This window comes from Phalangium opilio, unplaced genomic scaffold (assembly GCF_054372755.1).
Source record: "Phalangium opilio isolate 3A_F unplaced genomic scaffold, DU_Popi_V2 ptg000042l_1, whole genome shotgun sequence".
In the NCBI taxonomy this organism is placed as follows: Eukaryota; Metazoa; Arthropoda; class Arachnida; order Opiliones; family Phalangiidae; genus Phalangium; species Phalangium opilio.
The window spans coordinates 5,181,191-5,199,865 of NW_028324166.1; the positions used below are offsets into that span (position 1 = coordinate 5,181,191).

General features: G+C 36.0%; 1 protein-coding gene and 1 long non-coding RNA gene across 2 annotated transcripts; one reads left to right on the forward strand and one right to left on the reverse strand.

The window, feature by feature from the left end:
* Positions 1–4,020: 4,020 nt before the first annotated feature.
* Positions 4,021–15,645, reverse strand: LOC149678607 (nose resistant to fluoxetine protein 6-like). Its single transcript, XM_089836551.1, has 13 exons — positions 15,333–15,645; positions 12,512–12,835; positions 11,536–11,623; positions 11,339–11,418; positions 10,756–10,926; positions 10,594–10,687; positions 9,803–10,061; positions 9,031–9,110; positions 8,554–8,676; positions 8,367–8,487; positions 7,104–7,290; positions 6,132–6,274; positions 4,021–4,846 (listed from the first exon to the last, which is right to left on the reverse strand). Exons 1-13 carry the CDS (start codon positions 15,643–15,645, stop codon positions 4,592–4,594), a joined length of 2,238 nt encoding a protein of 745 aa, XP_089692677.1. The 3' UTR covers positions 4,021–4,591.
* Positions 15,533–16,450, forward strand: LOC149678608 (uncharacterized). The gene is made up of 3 exons (XR_016366101.1): positions 15,533–15,646; positions 15,730–16,237; positions 16,314–16,450. It is a non-coding gene; the product is annotated as an uncharacterized LOC149678608 (long non-coding RNA).
* Positions 16,451–18,675: the final 2,225 nt, after the last annotated feature.

Below are 18,675 nucleotides of genomic sequence, written 5' to 3' on the forward strand. Positions count from 1 at the left end.
TTTGAAAACTTCGGGTTTTATCGCGGAAATCGCGGATTATATAAAAAATCTTTTCTAATGTTAAAACTCTATCTAACAGCATTTGAATCAATATCATACGTAGAGATGTGAAATTACCGTAATTTTTAAAAATGGTAATTTACCGGGTAAATTACCGAAAAATTACCGGTAAATTACCGATTAAAAATTTGGAATAGCAAAATTACCGTAATTTATGGTATTTTATACTTTCACAGGCTTATTACCGCGGTAATTTACGTAATTTACCGGTAAATTACCATTTTAAAATTACGGTAAGATAAATCGGTAATTTACGCGGTATTGGGTAAATTACCGGTAATTTACGGACGGTAAATTACCGACTCACATCTCTAATCATACGACTTACAATTCGAAAGAGAGACTGACTTTTATGATCCGCAATTTTTTAGGTCAAAGCAATTTTTTTTTTCGTTTAATTGCATTGAGCTATTTCCGGTAAGGTTACAAAAACGGGAACGAAATAATTTTTTTATTTATTTTTTAAGCAATTCTCTTGCATTTTGAGCTGCCAGTAATAAATGCGTCACTTAAACTTCCCCGTGGGGTGACAGTGTTGGTTGCGTCGTTTAGAGAATGCCTGATTTCGGACCCGTTCATAAACTGAATTATGCAATTTTATTCAACTTTTCAGCCCCTCCCTCCCCATCGTCAAACCACTAGCATAAAAACTCGATATCTCCTTACACTACGATATGTGTCACGTGGTGTGTGATATTGCCATTTAAAAACAAAATAGTTCAACCAATCGCGAGAAAAAATAATAAACGAGGAAAATTTTGAATCTCAATTAAGCCAATTAAAGCAATGAAAGGACAGTCTTATGAATCACTTTTAAATTTTATGTATTATAATTACAAAAGCGGATTAATGTGATAAGAATGTCGGAGAATAGCTTTAGCCTCTGGTACCATCCTCTCATACTTCATTGAGAAACACAGTCTGCTTATATTTTGGCCCCACCCACGAACTTTGAATAACGCGATGTCTAGTGGTTAGAATTAAGTGCAATTCATATCTCTCTTTTACTGATTTAAATAATTCATTCGAAAATGGCGCCAGTGGTAGTAAATCAAACCGGAAGACTATGCAAATTAACTCCCAATTAAGTGGAATTAATTTTTAAACCGTCGATTATGGGCGCTTTTCCTAACATGAGTGTATATTTATCTCACTGGCTGCAATTTCCGATCTTTCTTTCAATAGTAGTTGCTTTAAGTACATGTGGTTTTCTTGCGGTATAATAAAATATTTACTTGGACTTCTACCAAAATATACGAGGGTAAGCCCAATAGATGGTGATCGCGAGTTTTGAAAATATAAGCCCCACCCTTCTAAACATTCAAAGTAGTCTAGGACGGGTAGGGAATTGGCTACGTCCGTCGTTCTTCTTGCATTAAAGCCCTGTTTTGAGAATTTTTTAGTTCTTGATATTCAAGATGATTTAAAGACCAATACACTATCTCCTTTAAAATATAAATCGTCAAAGCATCTTGACGCACGAAATCAATAGCCCTCCTCCTTTACCAAAAACACTTCGCCACAAACCCCCTATAGGTTTTGTGAAGTAGCTTATGAAACGTTCCTTTCGAAAAATTTATATTGCAAAGTGTATGTAGACTTGTTTAAAATGCTTATCAGTTCTGCGTAATATGGTTAATATTGTACTTTTCATATCCCCGTTGAGGTCAATAATTTTAAAACAATTCAATCTCAAATATTTGGCCAAAAAACTGTTTCAACGGCTTCCGTAACCTCGATGTTATGTTGGGTACTCACTGACACACACAGGTACTCCATCTCGGAATGACCCTTTGTCGCAGAAAAGCGATTCTTTGCCCTCGATTTTGTATTTATCCTCACAGAAAAATTCCACTAATGTATCTTCCCTTACGTACTTCGTAATATCCGGGTCATATTCACTATGATTAATTTTAGCCCATCGGTCACTTATCAAGTATCCATTTTTTGGAGGTTCAGGGAGTAGACATTCTGCGAGGAATTATATTATATTAACGTAAGTCACAATTATAGGCGTTGACAAGTAAGCAAGATTGTAGAAAAGAAACTTTACCATTATTTTCTTGCGCTTGACAGGTGAATGCAATACCAAAAATGAAGAGTATTTTGAACATGTTTTTAACAGACACGCAGCTAAAGAAAAGTCTTCTTTATTGCAATAAAAACCCTAGGCTTCCAAAAATACTGAATATCAAATCATTGAAGGTCCACTCTGATACGTTATCAAAGTGTATGAAATCGATATGGCTAAGAAAGCTTATATTACAGAACTGATTGCATAAATGATAGCTACAAATAAATACAGTCGAGATATTCCATTGCGCAAACTCGTACAGTGCAGAGTACATTCAAATCAGGACTTTGATGGCTATTAAAATTACAGCAAAAGCTCTTTATCTCTATGCTAGATGGGCTACTCATGAAGCTCTCATATGAGAGGACCCCATAATAGCTGTTCTCGTAAACTCGGTTTCCGTTACAGCCGTTTCCCATGAAAGCAGTACAGCTGGGGATATGAAAAACTTTAGTCGTTCTTTATGGTGTAGATTGGGTTATTTGAACTCCAATAGTATTGAGCCCGGTAATGTTAGGTTTGGTTATTTGAACTCCAATAGTATTTGGCCAGGTAATGTTAGGTTTGGTTATTTGAACTCCAATAGTATTTGGCCAGGTAATGTTAGGTTTGGTTATTTGAACTCCAATAGTATTGGGCCAGGTAATGTTAGGTTTGGTTATTTGAACTCCAATAGTATTGGGCCAGGTAATGTTAGGTTTGGTTATTTGAACTCCAATAGTATTGGGCCAGGTAAAGTTAGCATTGAAATGTCACATCAGCTTATCTGATAAAGTATAGATTAGTGGAGACAGACTATCAATAAAACTACAGCGTATTTTGTGTTTTATGAAGTTCAATTATGGGTAACAATCTGTAAATGAAAAATTGTCAATGAATTGGCGATTTACATAATGAATAAGTTCAGGCAACTGCAATCGTTGTCCTGGTTTAGATTGTTTTTGGATTTCACTTAATTTTTTATTTACTTTTTACTTCCTTCAATTTAATTAAACCAAGCACTCTTGTGGAATTTTAAAGAAGGAAACGTCCACGATTAATTTTACAGCAAAATCCTTTTTATCAACAATGAGATAAAAAACATTTCTCAAGGAAAACTTCAGGTAACATTTCATTATACCTTAAAAGAACGGCCTTTTTCTAAATATAAAAGGAAAAAATATTAAAAAAAATTAATTATCTCTTATTACAAAATAATTAGCATTAAATTTGTCTTAAAATCGAGGACTGCTGCGCCGTCATTGCTTAAGTCAAGTCTTCTAAATCGAACGTTTTACCTGTCTCAGCCTATGAGGATTCAACCAACCCAGGAGGATTAAGTGGTTCGATTTAGCAGACGCCTCTAGACCAATGGCAGCCCTTTAATCCTTGTTTTTAAGACTAATTAAATGCTAATTATTTTGTATTAAGAGTTTATTTTTTTAATATTTTTCCATTTATATTTATAAAAAGGCCGTAATTTTAAGCTATAATGTTATGTTCAATCCGTTACACAGTGACGTGTCAAGAACTATATTTTGAAGAAGTAGTCACTGGGCAATGTCACATGACTGTAATCATGCATCGACTTGGTGGATAGATTCAACGGAAATGCCAGTGCAGTGATAATTATACGAAATCCACACACGCCCAGTAGAGCTCTATTTGATGGAAGATAAGCTTAATACAGGCCCCGCCCCCAACATAAATCCCTTTAACAAATGCGTATAACGTTATGGGGCATGACCTGAAGCCTAGCGCCTCACTAGGTAACTTACGAAACTTTGAAACTTGGCAACTTCGCAATCCGTAGTTCCGACGCGCATAAATTATTGCTCGTCTGCGAATGAAAGTGGGCTATCGCTTTACCTTAGTAAAGAACTTGGAGAAGAAATATAACAGTCTAGTAAAAACATAACGAAACATTTTATTTCTTCAAATATTTCCGGTCCGCAGTTTATACGCGCATGATACATATAATGTCGTGTCTTAAATAAAAAGAAGTTGAAAAGGAAAATCAAGTGATTTTTTATCGATTCTTCTACGGATTATAAAACAAATCTGAATAGTGAAACATCCAGAAAATACCTCCAAATGATTTTAAAAGTCAAATTAGTTTGAGATTTCATGGATAATTTGAAATTAGCACCTCCGGCCAATCGCGAAACGCCCTGCCTTCTTGTTAACAAAATTCCATTGGCACGCTTCGTGTCAAATGAAATTCAAGTGCGAGATTTGATAATAATTGCGCGCGATGTAACAATTGTGGCGAGAGACATAACGCATGCCACGTAAATTTTGTTAACAAGAACGTAGGACGTTAGTAATTGGTTGGAGGTGCTAACATCAAATTATCTATGAAATCTCAAACTATTTTCAATTTTAAAATCATTCGAAGGTATTACCTGGATGTTTCCCTATGCAGATTTGTCTTATAAAAAATAGAAGAATCACTTGATTTTCCTTAAGCCTTTGGTTTCAAGTACGATTTACTAATGAAGTGATATTGAGAATCTGTATCGGAACTCCTTTCTTTTCGTCAAGTTTGATGTCCGAAATGCCCTTGTTGGTAGTCACCTTTACCAAAACGGTATTAGTAATTGGGATTGCATCTTTCTTCCCGAGACTTTTAAAAAATGCCGTCGATAATGAGACAAATGGAGCTTCCACGGCTAGATGACACACCACAGAAACAAGAAGGGTTACAACCAGGTTGCCAAAGAATTCGTAAATCTGCGAAGAAATGTTTACCAGTTTTAAGAGTTTGAAATTTTTAAACTTGAAGATAGGGTGGAAAAGAAAGTCGAGTGATTTTTTTATCGATTCTTCAATTAATTATAAGATCAATCTACACTGTGCAACATCCAGGAAATTATTTGAAGTTAGAACCTGCGAAATATCACTTGATTTTCCTTTTCACCTTCGTAAAGCCTTTTCTCTAACTCAAGGGTCATGACAGGATAAGGAGGTGTACAAATAGACCCAACCTACAAATATCCCTCATCTAAGGGATAGTATCAATGACTAACAAAGTTGACTGTAGTACCATCTGTCGTTTAGGGACGGAAATAAATCTCTTACTTTTCTGATTGGATTAGAGTCTGACACTTGGGGTAAAACAGGTTCTGCGCATGGCAAAATCAAGCCAATCAGGTTATCACTACCTCGCCTCAAAACCCGAGAACGAGAGCTGAGCTGTTATAAAGACGCAAACGGTTTGTTGGCTGGGTCTATTAACTCTCGCTAGATGGTGGTGCTCGATATAAAAGTTAAAAATGGCCTTTGAAAGTAGTTTTTATATTATATATTTATATTATATATTTTATATTATATTATATTATATTATATATTTATATTATATATTTTATATTATATTATATTATATTATATTATATTATATTATATTATATTATATTATATTATATATTATATATTTTATATTATATTATATTAGATATTATATATTATATATTTTATATTATATTATATTATATTAGATATTATATTATATTAGATATTATATATTATATATTTTATATTATATTATATTATATTAGATATTATATATTTTATATTATATTATATTAGATATTATATATTATATATTTTATATTATATTATATTAGATATTATATATTATATATTTTATATTATATTATATTAGATATTATATATTATATATTATATATTATTTATATTATTATATAAAACTAAATACCCCTAAATTGTTACTTGTTTAGCCTGTAAAGAACACTAAACCTAAATTTAACATCCATATTAATAACATAATTTGTGACAAATTTACTTGTCCAATTATCTAACGCAAAATAAACTTATGGCGGCAAAACGGAGGCACAGTTCAAAATAAACTATTAGAAAAAAATACTGGATTTCTGTCAATAATGTCCCTTTAAAAATGCCAGATTTCAAAGACAATACATTGAATTTCACATGTCAAGGTCTTTTGTTAGAGAAGTCGGTAGTAGTCTGATATCGGTCAGCGTTGTACGCTACTTACCTCTTCTATATGTTCCAAAGGAATTGTATGCTTCAAAGTTCCGTATCTAAGCCACTGAATTGGAAAGTGCGTCAAGTAAATCATATAAACCAAGCGGTTCAATGGAACGAATAATTTCCAAGATAGTACAGTGTTGACGAACCCTAAAGCCAAGTAACATTTTAATTTTGATATTTCTAATTCATTCCAAAAATTTAGAAACACGTCGTAATATTGTACAACTAGAGATATGTTGTGAAAAAACCGTAACTACTGATTAAAATTTTAGGAGAAAGAAAATTACTGTTCTTTCGATAATTTATGGTAATGTTTTTCACGTGTATACAGTGTGTTCTTTGGGTATGACTGAGTCAAAAGGGTAAAAAACCTGTGGTCTAAAACTTTTAGTTTTGGAGGTACGGGGCCCCAAACGTTGGCCTCTAACCAAGGAAATTTGCACACATGGGGAGTAAGACAACCAGAGTGACCATCTTGTTCAGACAATTTCAATATCCTCCAATCTAATAATGTTAATGAGCCTTTATTTAACAGGAGTGTACTTTTAAAGTTAGAAGTGTGCTTAAGTTGGTAATGTAAAGTAGTTCAAAGTGCTGTTACACAAGAGTTTGAAGTTAATGTTTCTTTTATTATTACCAAGTTAACATCGCTATTTTAAGGTATTTGGCAAAATGTCCACTCTTGTGCTATTACACATTGAACTACTTGCTTAGTTAGGTACACTTCTACCTTTAAACGTACACTTCTGCTAGATAAAGGCTCAATAACGTTCTTACTGAAGGCTATTGAAATTGTCTAAACAAGATGAGCAGGTTGCCATGTCTTACTCCCCCGAATTGCGACAATTACTTTTAATTGTTCAGGCGCTAATATTTGGGTTCCCGTAAATTCGAAACTATATGTTTAAGACCCCATGTTTTTTACACCTTTTGCTGAATCTTAGTTACAATTAAGAGGGTTATGGACTTCACTTACCACCGTATCCGTAGTAAGAAGCGAAAATAATCCAGTTGATTGATAATGCCCATCCAATACGGTACAGGGAACGATAGGCTATGATTTCAGTCAAGGAGGGAACCGTACCGTTGAACCAAGGGTAAACGCCCATCAGTATAGACAGAGGAAACGCTGTCGATAAAGTCCAGCCCAGAAACACGTACACCTATTAGTAAATTATAACAATTATTCGATTTGCAGGCTCGTTTAGAGATATATGTGTGCACTGAAGAGGCTCGAGAAATGAACTCCCGTTTCATAACTTCAACTGAGCTTCAGGGCTGCCAGTAATTTGTGAAAGCATCTCGTGCAGTTTTGGAACTGAATGATCTGAGACGAACAGAACTACAAGTTTTTCAGTTTGTTGTAGATTGCGGTTGAATTACACTCACAAATGACTGGCAACACTTGTATGCTCACTATTTATAGAAAAAGATTTGTACCAGGAAAGAATCAAAATTTTCAAAACTCTCTTTAGTAGTATATTAACTTTCAACCATAAGTGCCATAATTAGGGGTAATTATGGTACTTATGTTTGGAACAAACACCAAGGGTAAGGGCAAATATTCGATACCAAAATGTAGAATGTTTCTGTTAAGTCTGCAATAAATTAAAGGTGTGTTCTTTGGTTCAAACTGAATTGAACTAAAAGTATCGAAGAATATGCAGTTTACAACATTTGGATACGGAGATGACGGATTTCCCAACATTCGCCCCTAAAACTCGAAAATAATCACACATGTGGGGTAAGATATATCAGCCTGCACATCTTGTTTATAAGTATTAGACAATTTCAATAGCCTTCAATCTAGGAACGTTATTGAACCTTTATCTTGCGGAAATGTGCTTACTATTAAATGGTCTGTGGTGGAAGTAACACTTTTAAAATTGCTTCACTTTACCAGCGTAGGCGTTCTATTTAATAGTACACTTCTGCTAGAGAAGGTTCAATAACGTTCTAGATTGAAGGCTATTGAAATTGTCTGATACTTCTCAACAAGATGGGAAAGCTGCTATGTCTTACCGCACATATATGATTATTTACATGTTTTAGGATCGAATGTTTGGAAACCCATATCTCGATCAATAAATGTAGCAGACTCCATATCCCTTGACACTTTCAGTTCAATTCAGATCGACCCAAAGAATACACTCTTTATTTTATAACAAACTTTTCAGAAAGTCCCCTGCCGACATTAGACAACTTTCTTTTGTCTAAAGGCTAGAATAAGGCTACATACCGGTTTCAAATGCATTTCGCTCCGTTTGTAGAAAATATAGCCGAACAGGAATCCCAAGAAATACGTTTCAAGATGGGAGTACGGCTTAAAGTAACACATTTCCACCGAACTTTTATAAATTCTGAAGTTGAGAAATTTAGGTACAGTTTAACTTACACTTTTTAAATCGAAATTTTAAATAGCTTACAGCAGTTCATCGAGATTTATTGGAAAAAACACGTAGAAGTTATTATACCAATTCAGAAACGCTGTTAAGCTGATACTACCTAGTACAACTGCGCTGATAATTAATATACCACTTCTTGGACTCCTAAAAAATATTTATATAAAATTAATTTCATATAAGTTAATGTGATGTACAACGCGTTAAGACTATAACTATTTCCTGGGGTAGTGATAGGAAATTTCTCGTGACTGTGAGCGTGGAACGACTCGGCGGATGGATTCAACGGAAATGCCGAGGCCCATTGCCAATGCACTGTTCATGCATGCTCTATTTGACGAAACATAAAATCGTTATAGGCTCCGCCCTATATAACGCATTGTACATCCTTTTAAAATAGTCCCTTTCGAAAATAGTGGTTAAAAGTTAGCAGTACAATGAATTGCCGGAATTGCATGTTTTGATGAGGGTTTAAACAAGTACCGGTTTAGAAATAATTACCTGTAAAATATTATCAACAAGAAAGCGCTGAGGATACAGAAATGCATATCAGCTGAAAGGAACCACGTGTGGGCTAGACACTGTTAAACAATCAAATAATAAATTTAATAAAAAATTATTCATGAATTGTTAAAAAGATTAACAGCTTGAGAGAGAAAAAATGTTAATGTGTTTGCGTGAAACCACATTCATTGCGAAACGGATTCGCAACGAAAGGAGCCTCGTTTACCACATTCTAATTGTCGAAAACACGGATATTATATCTATGATAACGTGGGGTACTCGAAACTTTGCGGGTACCCGTTCAGGGGGCAGGTTGGGTACCCGCCCCCGATTCCCGAAATTGACATTTAAAATTACCCGGAACTACTCGGGCAGAAAAACTGTTCTTCCTTATATCCGTGTCAAGTAGTTCACATTAGTTCAAGTTAGTTCAAAGTAGTTCACCCCCTCCCCCCCTTCGTTGTCCCCAAAGGTACTCGCGGAACCACCATCAAGGCACGAAAAATTATCGGGTACCCGCTCCCATATTCAACAAGCAAATTTTTAATTGCACGAGCCCGATTCGATACCCCAAAAATTACTATCCTCATATCCCTAATGATAAGAAGGGGATATGAAAATGGCGGCACGAGCAAGGGTTGACAAGGATTCCAGTGTATCAAAGTCATTCAAAATTGTAGGAGTCAAATTGATGTCAAATTTTATCAAGTTGTTTCGTAATAGTTTTCTCTCTCTCACACACACCAGCTTGATATATAATGGAAATTACCACGTCTTCCATTTTGAACCAACCGTTAATAAACGTAAGGGTTGACCACCAATTTCTTTTACAAATGTCAATTTCGAAAGTGACTATTTCCCTGAATAAAGGCCCCGATCCCATTAAGGGAAATAGCATAAGCATGCCTAATAAGAACAACAACGAAGGTGCCAGTCTCAAAAAGCGATTCAAGCAGAACAGACCGACGTTGAAACGACCGCCACTCTTCTCCATAAGCCTCATGGAAAGATATGATAACAGAACGCCACTGAAAAGATAAAAAACAAGCGTCAATCAAGGAGGATGTATAATATGGGAAACTCGTTCTGGAAAGGGCGAAGGTTAAAAAACGAGGCAGTACCACATACAGTGGCGCGCAACTTCGACGCGCACCCTGTTGGTAAAGGCGCGCGTTGTTGGTAATGGAGGATATATTAAAATTGTACAAAAGCTAATGAGGCTAGAGCAAAGAGGCGTGAATGCATGCGCCAGAGCGTACGCTCTCTCGCCCTGAGGGGGTAGCGGTAACCAGAATTGGAGTTGTCTATCCACTAAGTATGAAAACAAAATTCCTCACGCGCATCCTTTATCCATGGTGAAGAGTATACAAGAATTAAAGTTTAGTCCAAGTTATTGCTAAGAATAGTTTGAAACTTTAAAGTGCATTAGACTTGCCCTTTAAGGTTATACAGATTTTACCGAGCTAATCGTAGTGTGGACATCCCTTCCTAGACCAAGCTTAAAAAAAAAAAAAAAAAACACGGAAACATTTTTTATTAACGTGAGATTTAAAACTTCACCTGACGACGAAAAACGTGTCAACTGCGCCATATCCGTTGAGAATTAGTCCTAATAATGGATCTTTCAGGTGCTCCAGAATGTTCATCGAACGATCTGCAATTTCCCATGCAATATATTACAATGTCGTCTACTATACATGATCAATGGGAAGAAAATCATACTCAAAGCGATAAGGAATAATTTTGTGTAGGTGTGATCTAAGATGATCCAGAAAATGGTGAGAACCTTCAAGCCAGATAGGACACCCAGTTGCTTCGATTTAATTTCGGTGTTCAGGAACTTTTTGCCATTTGCGTACAATGAAAAGTGTTGCGAGAACGAAAACACGCCCGCTGCAAATAATTTACGGAAATAATAAAATATCTATTACAGACAAAATGATTGATACAACCTTTTCTTGTACCATAAGTTTTTAAGATATGTTCTATAAGTCTGACACTATCTGTACCGCAATGCTAGAAACTTACTGAGAGCTAGTTCTAGAAAGACGCGAGAATTGACTACACGCGGTTTTGCAGTCCATCTTCCTATTAGATCTGTACTAAGCCTAGGCGTCGCTTTACGAGAATCTATGACCTTTCACCTACTTCACTTCATGACAAGCTCTCAATAACCAGTGACAAATTCATGGAACATCTCTTATGAACTTATGCTTCTACTAGTTCGTTGTTGATTGGGCAATATGCTTTTTTTTAGAATTTGACTATTAAAAGTTACGTAATTGTTACGATGCCATGAACTTACCATTTTTAATTGAAATTGGTAGAGTGAGGTCAATTGCAGTAGCCAGTATTAATAATGCTAGCAATAAAGAAAAACACGACCTACGAAAATAATTTTCATTAGCTCTCAATTTTTACATCTCCAATCGACAAACCTAAATCTGCTAACTCAAAGCAAAAGTACATATATTAAAACAAAAAATACAAAACTATACTTACAGTATTGCTATTTGATACCACGTAAATTCATTGTCTCGTTTGACTTCGCATTCAGGAACTTTAACTTGCATTGGGGACCCATCAATCACTGCGTAAAATTATTTCAATTTCTATGGCATAACAGACAAGCGCATGAAACCTTTAGGTACCCAACTGAGGCTATTCTGAGAAACGTCTTGGCAAAATTTTATTTCTTAAGGAGTGGACACCTAGTCCTTGTTTTCGCGAGATTACAGAGCCCATTCCCCGAAGTGGTTGTTTTCGAAATAAAAGGAACTAAGCTTCTTTGAACCACGCCTTCCCTCAGTCACTCGCCATTACCAATGACGTATTTCAAATAATTTCTACCGACTGGTCGATGCCTACTTTACAGACCCTTTAGGCAAGACTATGACGGTGGTTGTGTTGCTTATAATATAATTTAATAAAAGTTTGGAATAAAATATTTTAAGTGGGAGTATAGACTACAGGTGGACAGACAAGTTCTCTGCAGATCCTTGTCAGACATGGGAACTTAAGGGTTAATTCGCTTATGACGATGTTTATTAGTACGATAGCCATCCTTTCTGATATTTTGCATACTTAACCAAAGGCTCATAGATAAAAACCAAAAGTATACTCCATTGTAGCTTGCTACCGCCTTGTAATATGAGAAACCCGCCTTTGCCTCTCAGAATAGTGTCGAACACCCTCTGCGTATGATTACCTTCACTACCATATCACAGGAAACATCCGTGAATATATAGAAGCAGATGTTAGCTCTATTACCAAAATTTAACGTTCGAATCGCCACAATAGAGAACTATTTTCTATAAACCTTTCACCTAAAGTAAGCTATTCTCTGATTGGTTGATTCGTGTAGTGGTTGAGAGGATGATCGTTTGCAACTCATTATACATGGCGTCTACAACCACAGCCTGGTAACTAGGAACGAAATATACTTTTGGTTTTATCCGTGAACTTTTGCTTTAACTACCTGAAGAGAGTAAACTTTGAATATCTTTTGAGGAACACGAGGATGGTACGCACAATCCGGTTCGAAATTTCATTTGCGGCATAAATCGAACCTTGTCTTGAAAGGACGCGAATATGGTATCGGGGCCTGTCAGGTTAACGAAGTCTAGTTGTCGTGTCTTGGGTAACTTTGGAGTGAAGATTGCTGAGCAGTACATGCCTGTTACCTTGTCACTCCACTTAGTCTTTTCTTTGATTTTGGTATCCAGACACAAATCAAAATCCCCGAGGTCCGCTAAGGTGCCTCTGGTCAATCCTGGTGGGATTTTACCACTGGCGTCTAACACTTTAAAAATCAAGGGTGAATTTTCAATTTTTATTGGTTCATTTAAGAAATTAACCCCGAAAGATTTATTCATTTATAAAAAAATACCTTAGCCCTAAAGTATTTTGTCAATTCAAATTGTTAAAAACAAGACGGCCCAAGGGCTCGTAATAGTAGCCACATCGTACGAGTGAATAGCCCCTCTATACCCTACCCTAATGAGTGGATAACCCCTCTATAACTTACCCTAATGAGTGAATAGCGCTATCTTTTACAATGCTTAAATGATTTATGGTGCATAAAATCAGAGTTAATAGCCCCTCGATGCCCTACTCTAAACAGTGATAAAATTATAACCGTATAAACGTACTTACGCTGTAATTCTAATATTCCGGCGAATCGAAGAACAGATATTTATGCCCAGAAACGTTTGAAAGCGAAAGTTTAGTTATAGTGATTATCCCCTCGAATTACCTACCCCAAAGATACAAGTTCAGAAGTATACGACCCCAAAGATACAAGTTCAGAAGTATCCGACCCCAAAGATACAAGTTCAGAAGTATCCGACCCCAAAGATACAAGTTCAGAAGTATCCGACCCCAAAGATACAAGTTCAGAAGTATCCGACCCCAAAGATACAAGTTCAGAAGTATCCGACCCCAAAGATACAAGTTCAGAAGTATCCGACCCCAAAGATACAAGTTCAGAAGTATCCGACCCCAAAGATTCAAGTTCCGAAGTATCCGACCCCAAAGATACAAGTTCAGAAGTATCCGACCCCAAAGATTCAAGTTCCGAAGTACCCGACCCCAATGATTCAAGTTCAGAAGTACCCGACCCCAAAGATACAAGTTCAGAAGTATCCGACCCCAAAGATACAAGTTCAGAAGTACCCGACCCCAAAGATACAGGTTCAGAAGTATCCGACCCCAAAGATACAAGTTCATTATAGTGATTATCCCCTCGAATTACCTTTAGCAATGCTAAAATGATCAAACGCATTACGCTCATTTAACACTATGTTAGCTCTATCTAAACCCACATTTGAATTAACCGCCAAAACGATCCAGTCAATCATAACATAGATGGCGATAGCTACCGAACGAGAACGAAACGGGGAAAATAGTTATGTATTTAATTAGCACATAAAAAGAAAATAAATATAAAAACCCCAAACATACAAATTCATAAGTATCCGACCCCACAGATTAAGAGGTACCCCACCTCACATCACCCCGACATTTTAGAGATAAAAATAAATAATAAAAAACTCGGGGTTTCTATCAAGTCTCTATGGCTCAATGGTAGAATCTTTGCTTACCACGCCAACGACCCGGGTTCGATTCCCGGCTGCGATCCGAAAAAAATTTTAATTAAAATTAAATCTCTAACCGAGCCCAGTTACCCCTATGGGTGGGTTGTGGTAATGTGGAGTTCCTTTTAAGCCAAAAAATAACGATAACGAAAGCGAAAACTCCGGCCACATGTACTACTACTACTACTACTACTACTACTACTACTACTACGGCTCGGGTCAAACTAAGAGCCTCATCGTATACTACGATGTGGCTAAAAACACTAGGCTCTCAGATAAAATACATGCAAAATTTCCGTTTTTGCTTTAGCGTTCTTTTTCCAGTAAAATGGTATCTCTACGAGGATCTACAATATCAATAAATTTTAATTATTTTGTTTTAATTTATTTTGGGATCATGGCCAAATATTTTTAAGAGTCAAAGCAGCGTAAAGGATCACATCCATTTCTAAGAAGTGAAAAGAACACTTGCGTGAACATTTACGTGTATAATATGTTCAGCAATGTGCCGTTATTGTAACTTGGTTTTATCTACATTTACGTTATATTTGTCTTTGTATTGTTTGAAATGAGTGATTTTCAACTGTGTAATAACGTAAAAAATGTTATCTCGAAGCTTGAGTTTTAGAAAATGAAGACTGAAGTAACAGATTCGAAATAGCAAAAAATATTTATTAAAAAGTGAAATTCTTGCTTCGTTTTTACTTTCAAATTCTGAGAAGGGTACGTTTTTGAATGTGGAATTTTTACAACTTTCAAATTCATTTTTCAAAATAACAATTGTGTTTACTCATAAAAGATGGTTAACGGAAAAAAATTACATTTCTACCTTTTCGATAACTGCTAATAAGTCACATTTACACAAATCAATTTCGTACCCTTATTAAAATTTTTGCAAATATCTAACCTCATATTTAAAATAATTTTATATTTTCTCATGAAATATTTTTATGGTTAACAGCAAAACTTTTCATTTCGAACTTTTCGAAAGGAGTGAAAACGGTTTCATAAGCCAAGTTTAGACTAAACACTTCGAAAATGTTTTGAGCATTTGCAAATATCTATTATTATTTTCCAAATAATAATTCAAATTGAATTTTCTCGTTTAAGGTCTTTATGATTAACACCGGAAAATTTACACTTCAACATTTTTCAAAACCGTCAAAAACGTCTAGAAGTTAGTGTCGATAAATAATGACTTACTTGTGATAGCCCATTTCTTCAAGGATCCAAGTCCGATGAATAGACTTAAAAAGCTTCCTTGACACTCTGGCGATAGCGTTGCTTTGGACGTTAACCTTACAAATGTAGGGAGCGCATTTTTCATCACCGATTGAATGCCAGATTTAGCACCATCAAGCATGTTTTTCCAACTTTCAAGCAATTCCAAATCATTTTTTTGAATATCGTTTAAGACAGCTGATGTGTTCAAAGACTCGGTAGCGCTATTTAAAGTGATTAAACACGCTAGTAAAAGAGTCAGAAACAATGACTCTAATATCAACTTTATCGTCATTGTGAGTGTCTGACCCTAGTGCTGGGTTTGTTCGACTAAACATGAATCGTATTTTAACAAGAATTTTTATATAATTTCTATTAGTCGTCGACCTTCAAATTAAAATGGAAAGGATATCGCCTTTTTTTAACCTGATCCTAAAATAAATTCTGTTAATTACTGTGGTAAAAACTTCTTTACCATATAATGCTATCATTATAAATTCGGAATTGTTAATAATGATAATGCGTCAAAGTAATAATTTGTGCTATCTATAGCACTCATCTCTGATCCTCAAAATTGCCTATGGCCTTCGTAAAAGGGCTGAAAATTATCCCCCGCACTAAAGAAACGTTGAGAAAATTACCACTAGAGTGGCTTTTCATCCGCTAGGATATAAGACCCAATTAACTATAACACGCGCTTGTGGCGCCATCCCGGTGAAACCAAGGGAACTAAAAGAAAAGGCAGGTAATTTGACTGATTTCGAGAATACATGTATTTATACATTTCTATCTAGGCTTCTAGATGGCGACAACATCGAGTGATAAACTTGGTAGCTGTCCGTCCGTCCCGACGTTTTCAAAAGTGTCCCATGTACCCGAATAGGCAGGTAACAGGTTAACGCAAAGGCCACTCTAGTGGTAATTTTTCTTAACTCAATGTTTCTAATAGTGTATTCCATCCAGTACTCTGGGTCCTTTGAAATACCTTGCGTGTTCCATTTGGAGATCTATATCAGCACGAGCTCGGATTTCCGTTCTGTTTCGTGTGGAGGGGGTGGGGGATAATGAGAAGAAGTCTGGTCCGCGCCCGAGTTACGCAGTAGAGATCTTCAAGATCCCAACATCTTGGAGGAGAGACATAGATAGAGTAGAAATGATTTCTTCTTCTTGGAACACATACTAATATCTGCTTGAATATAAGGAGAAGGGCTTAAAACTTTGTTAAACCGGCCTCTCCTACTTCCTCACGTCTCATTGGTTATTCACATGTATAGGAACAAAAAATAAATAAATAAATACAAAAGAAATACACCTAATCAATGCAACAACATTTTTTAAAGGGCAACATCAACTTTAACTCAACAAATTAAAATTTAAAAAATATATACAACCCTAGGTCTACTCGTTCAGCACACTCAAAGCGAATTCGATTACATAAGGGTTTGGCGCTCGTAGGTCACAGGAATCGCGGCTATAGAGTAATGTCAGTTCTACATATGCAAACGTCATACCCTTCTATCTCTTAGCTCAGTGTCATCCCCCCTACCAGGCGCGTACAGTATCCCCTCTTAGAAAAGCGCGCCTAGAGGGAGGGATACACCGTCTACTCCCCTCTCTACCGACACTACTCTATGGGAATATCGCGAGGTTTCTAAGTTGAAATACATTATGCATGACGTCAGGGGTGACGATTTCCACACCTCACTTCAAGCAGAAAAACCCAGACCGCGATTTTCCTTGATGAGACCAAGATAAGGGAAATCTAACCGGATTTTTCGACTAAAAAAAAAGAAAAAAATCTTATTTTGAATTTCCCATCAATTTCGATTTTTAATGAAGTATTTCTCGGCTGTAACTTAAAAATAAATAAAACATAGGAATTTCCCATTAAAGCAAGTCTCGGCTGTGATTTAATTTGGCTATTTAACAAAATCTACTAGATGCTCCGATGCTCGAGTAGTGGAGTTAACTGGCCCGATAAGCTGGGCAAAGGCTTGTTTTTCATCATGAAAAAACTAATTAAAAGTAATTTGAGCTGTGGTTTAGTTTAAACAAATGAATCTAGAACCTTTATAAAAATTCTTTTTATAGCAGTTTTATCACGGTATGCTTAGTTTCATCAAGTTATAGAAATTTCATTTGGCCTTGCTTTTGTTTTAAGCTGTCACCACACAATCGCTATATGAGAATGATATTTTCAATAGTAAAAATTTTATTGTAGTGAGAACGAAAGTATAATAAATTGTATCTATTATGAATTCCATTGGACTGCTCGGGGCACTCTCGGAGTGCTATGAAAAGTCTTTATTACCTTTTCAAGTGACGATAACGTCACGGAGAGGTATTACACTGGACGGGTCTGTGTGTCTGTGTCTGTCACCGTGCTCGCAGTTGGCAAATCAGAGCAAACGTGTTCGCAAAAACAATTTTTTGCTTCTACTCCCATCGTTAGGATTAAGAAGTACGCGGCGATCGGCTAGGGCTACGAGAAACGTCTAGGCTTCCACCAAAGGTTCACGCAATTGCGGGTTTTCTTATCATTCATTGTGAATCAATCGCCCTACATATTTTAAATTTCAAAAAATTGTTAAAGAGGCATACGCTTGAATTCAAACGTCAACAATAGCTAAACTTAAAATGATTTTAGGAATAAAGTTTCTTAAAACGATTTAACTAGAATTAAGGTAAACTAATGACGGTCAAAATAATTAATATCAATTATATTTATATAATTATTTAAGAAAAAGTGAAAAACCTCTTAATTGTGTCTCGACTTGGAGAGATTTGTTTTGGTTTTCCAACTTGTTTTGTTCATTGGAAAAATAGAGGCTAGAGCACCTCTCCCTCGGATTTCCGTCTTCCGTTGTTCGTACGCTCGGCTCTGAACCGACTGTATAAAAAGACAGATCAGTACCGCTCTTTAAATCAACATAGTTTTTCCCCAGCGAAAAAGCCTAACGTTAAAACCGCTCCGGAAATGACGCATATATTTCTTCAATGTCGAACTGAGAACGAGAGCTATTTCAGTTGTGACGTTTGTGCCTAGGTAAAACGTCACGGGATTACCTTTGGCTGTGACTCTGTGAGTCGCCACGTTTGGTACAGCTTTGGTTCTATTGGCCAATAGCATGGGTGCCGTCACACTAAGGCTCCTAAAGATGGCTCTACTGCTTTTTGTCGGATTTGATGATGAAATAGACCAATCCGCGAGATGATATCTGCCCTATGAGGAGAGGCCAGAAATGTGTGACTTAAAATGGCTACTCCCCTTTCTACCAAAATGGTGACGAACTTTAAAGAGTATACGGATATTGGTAAGAATGCA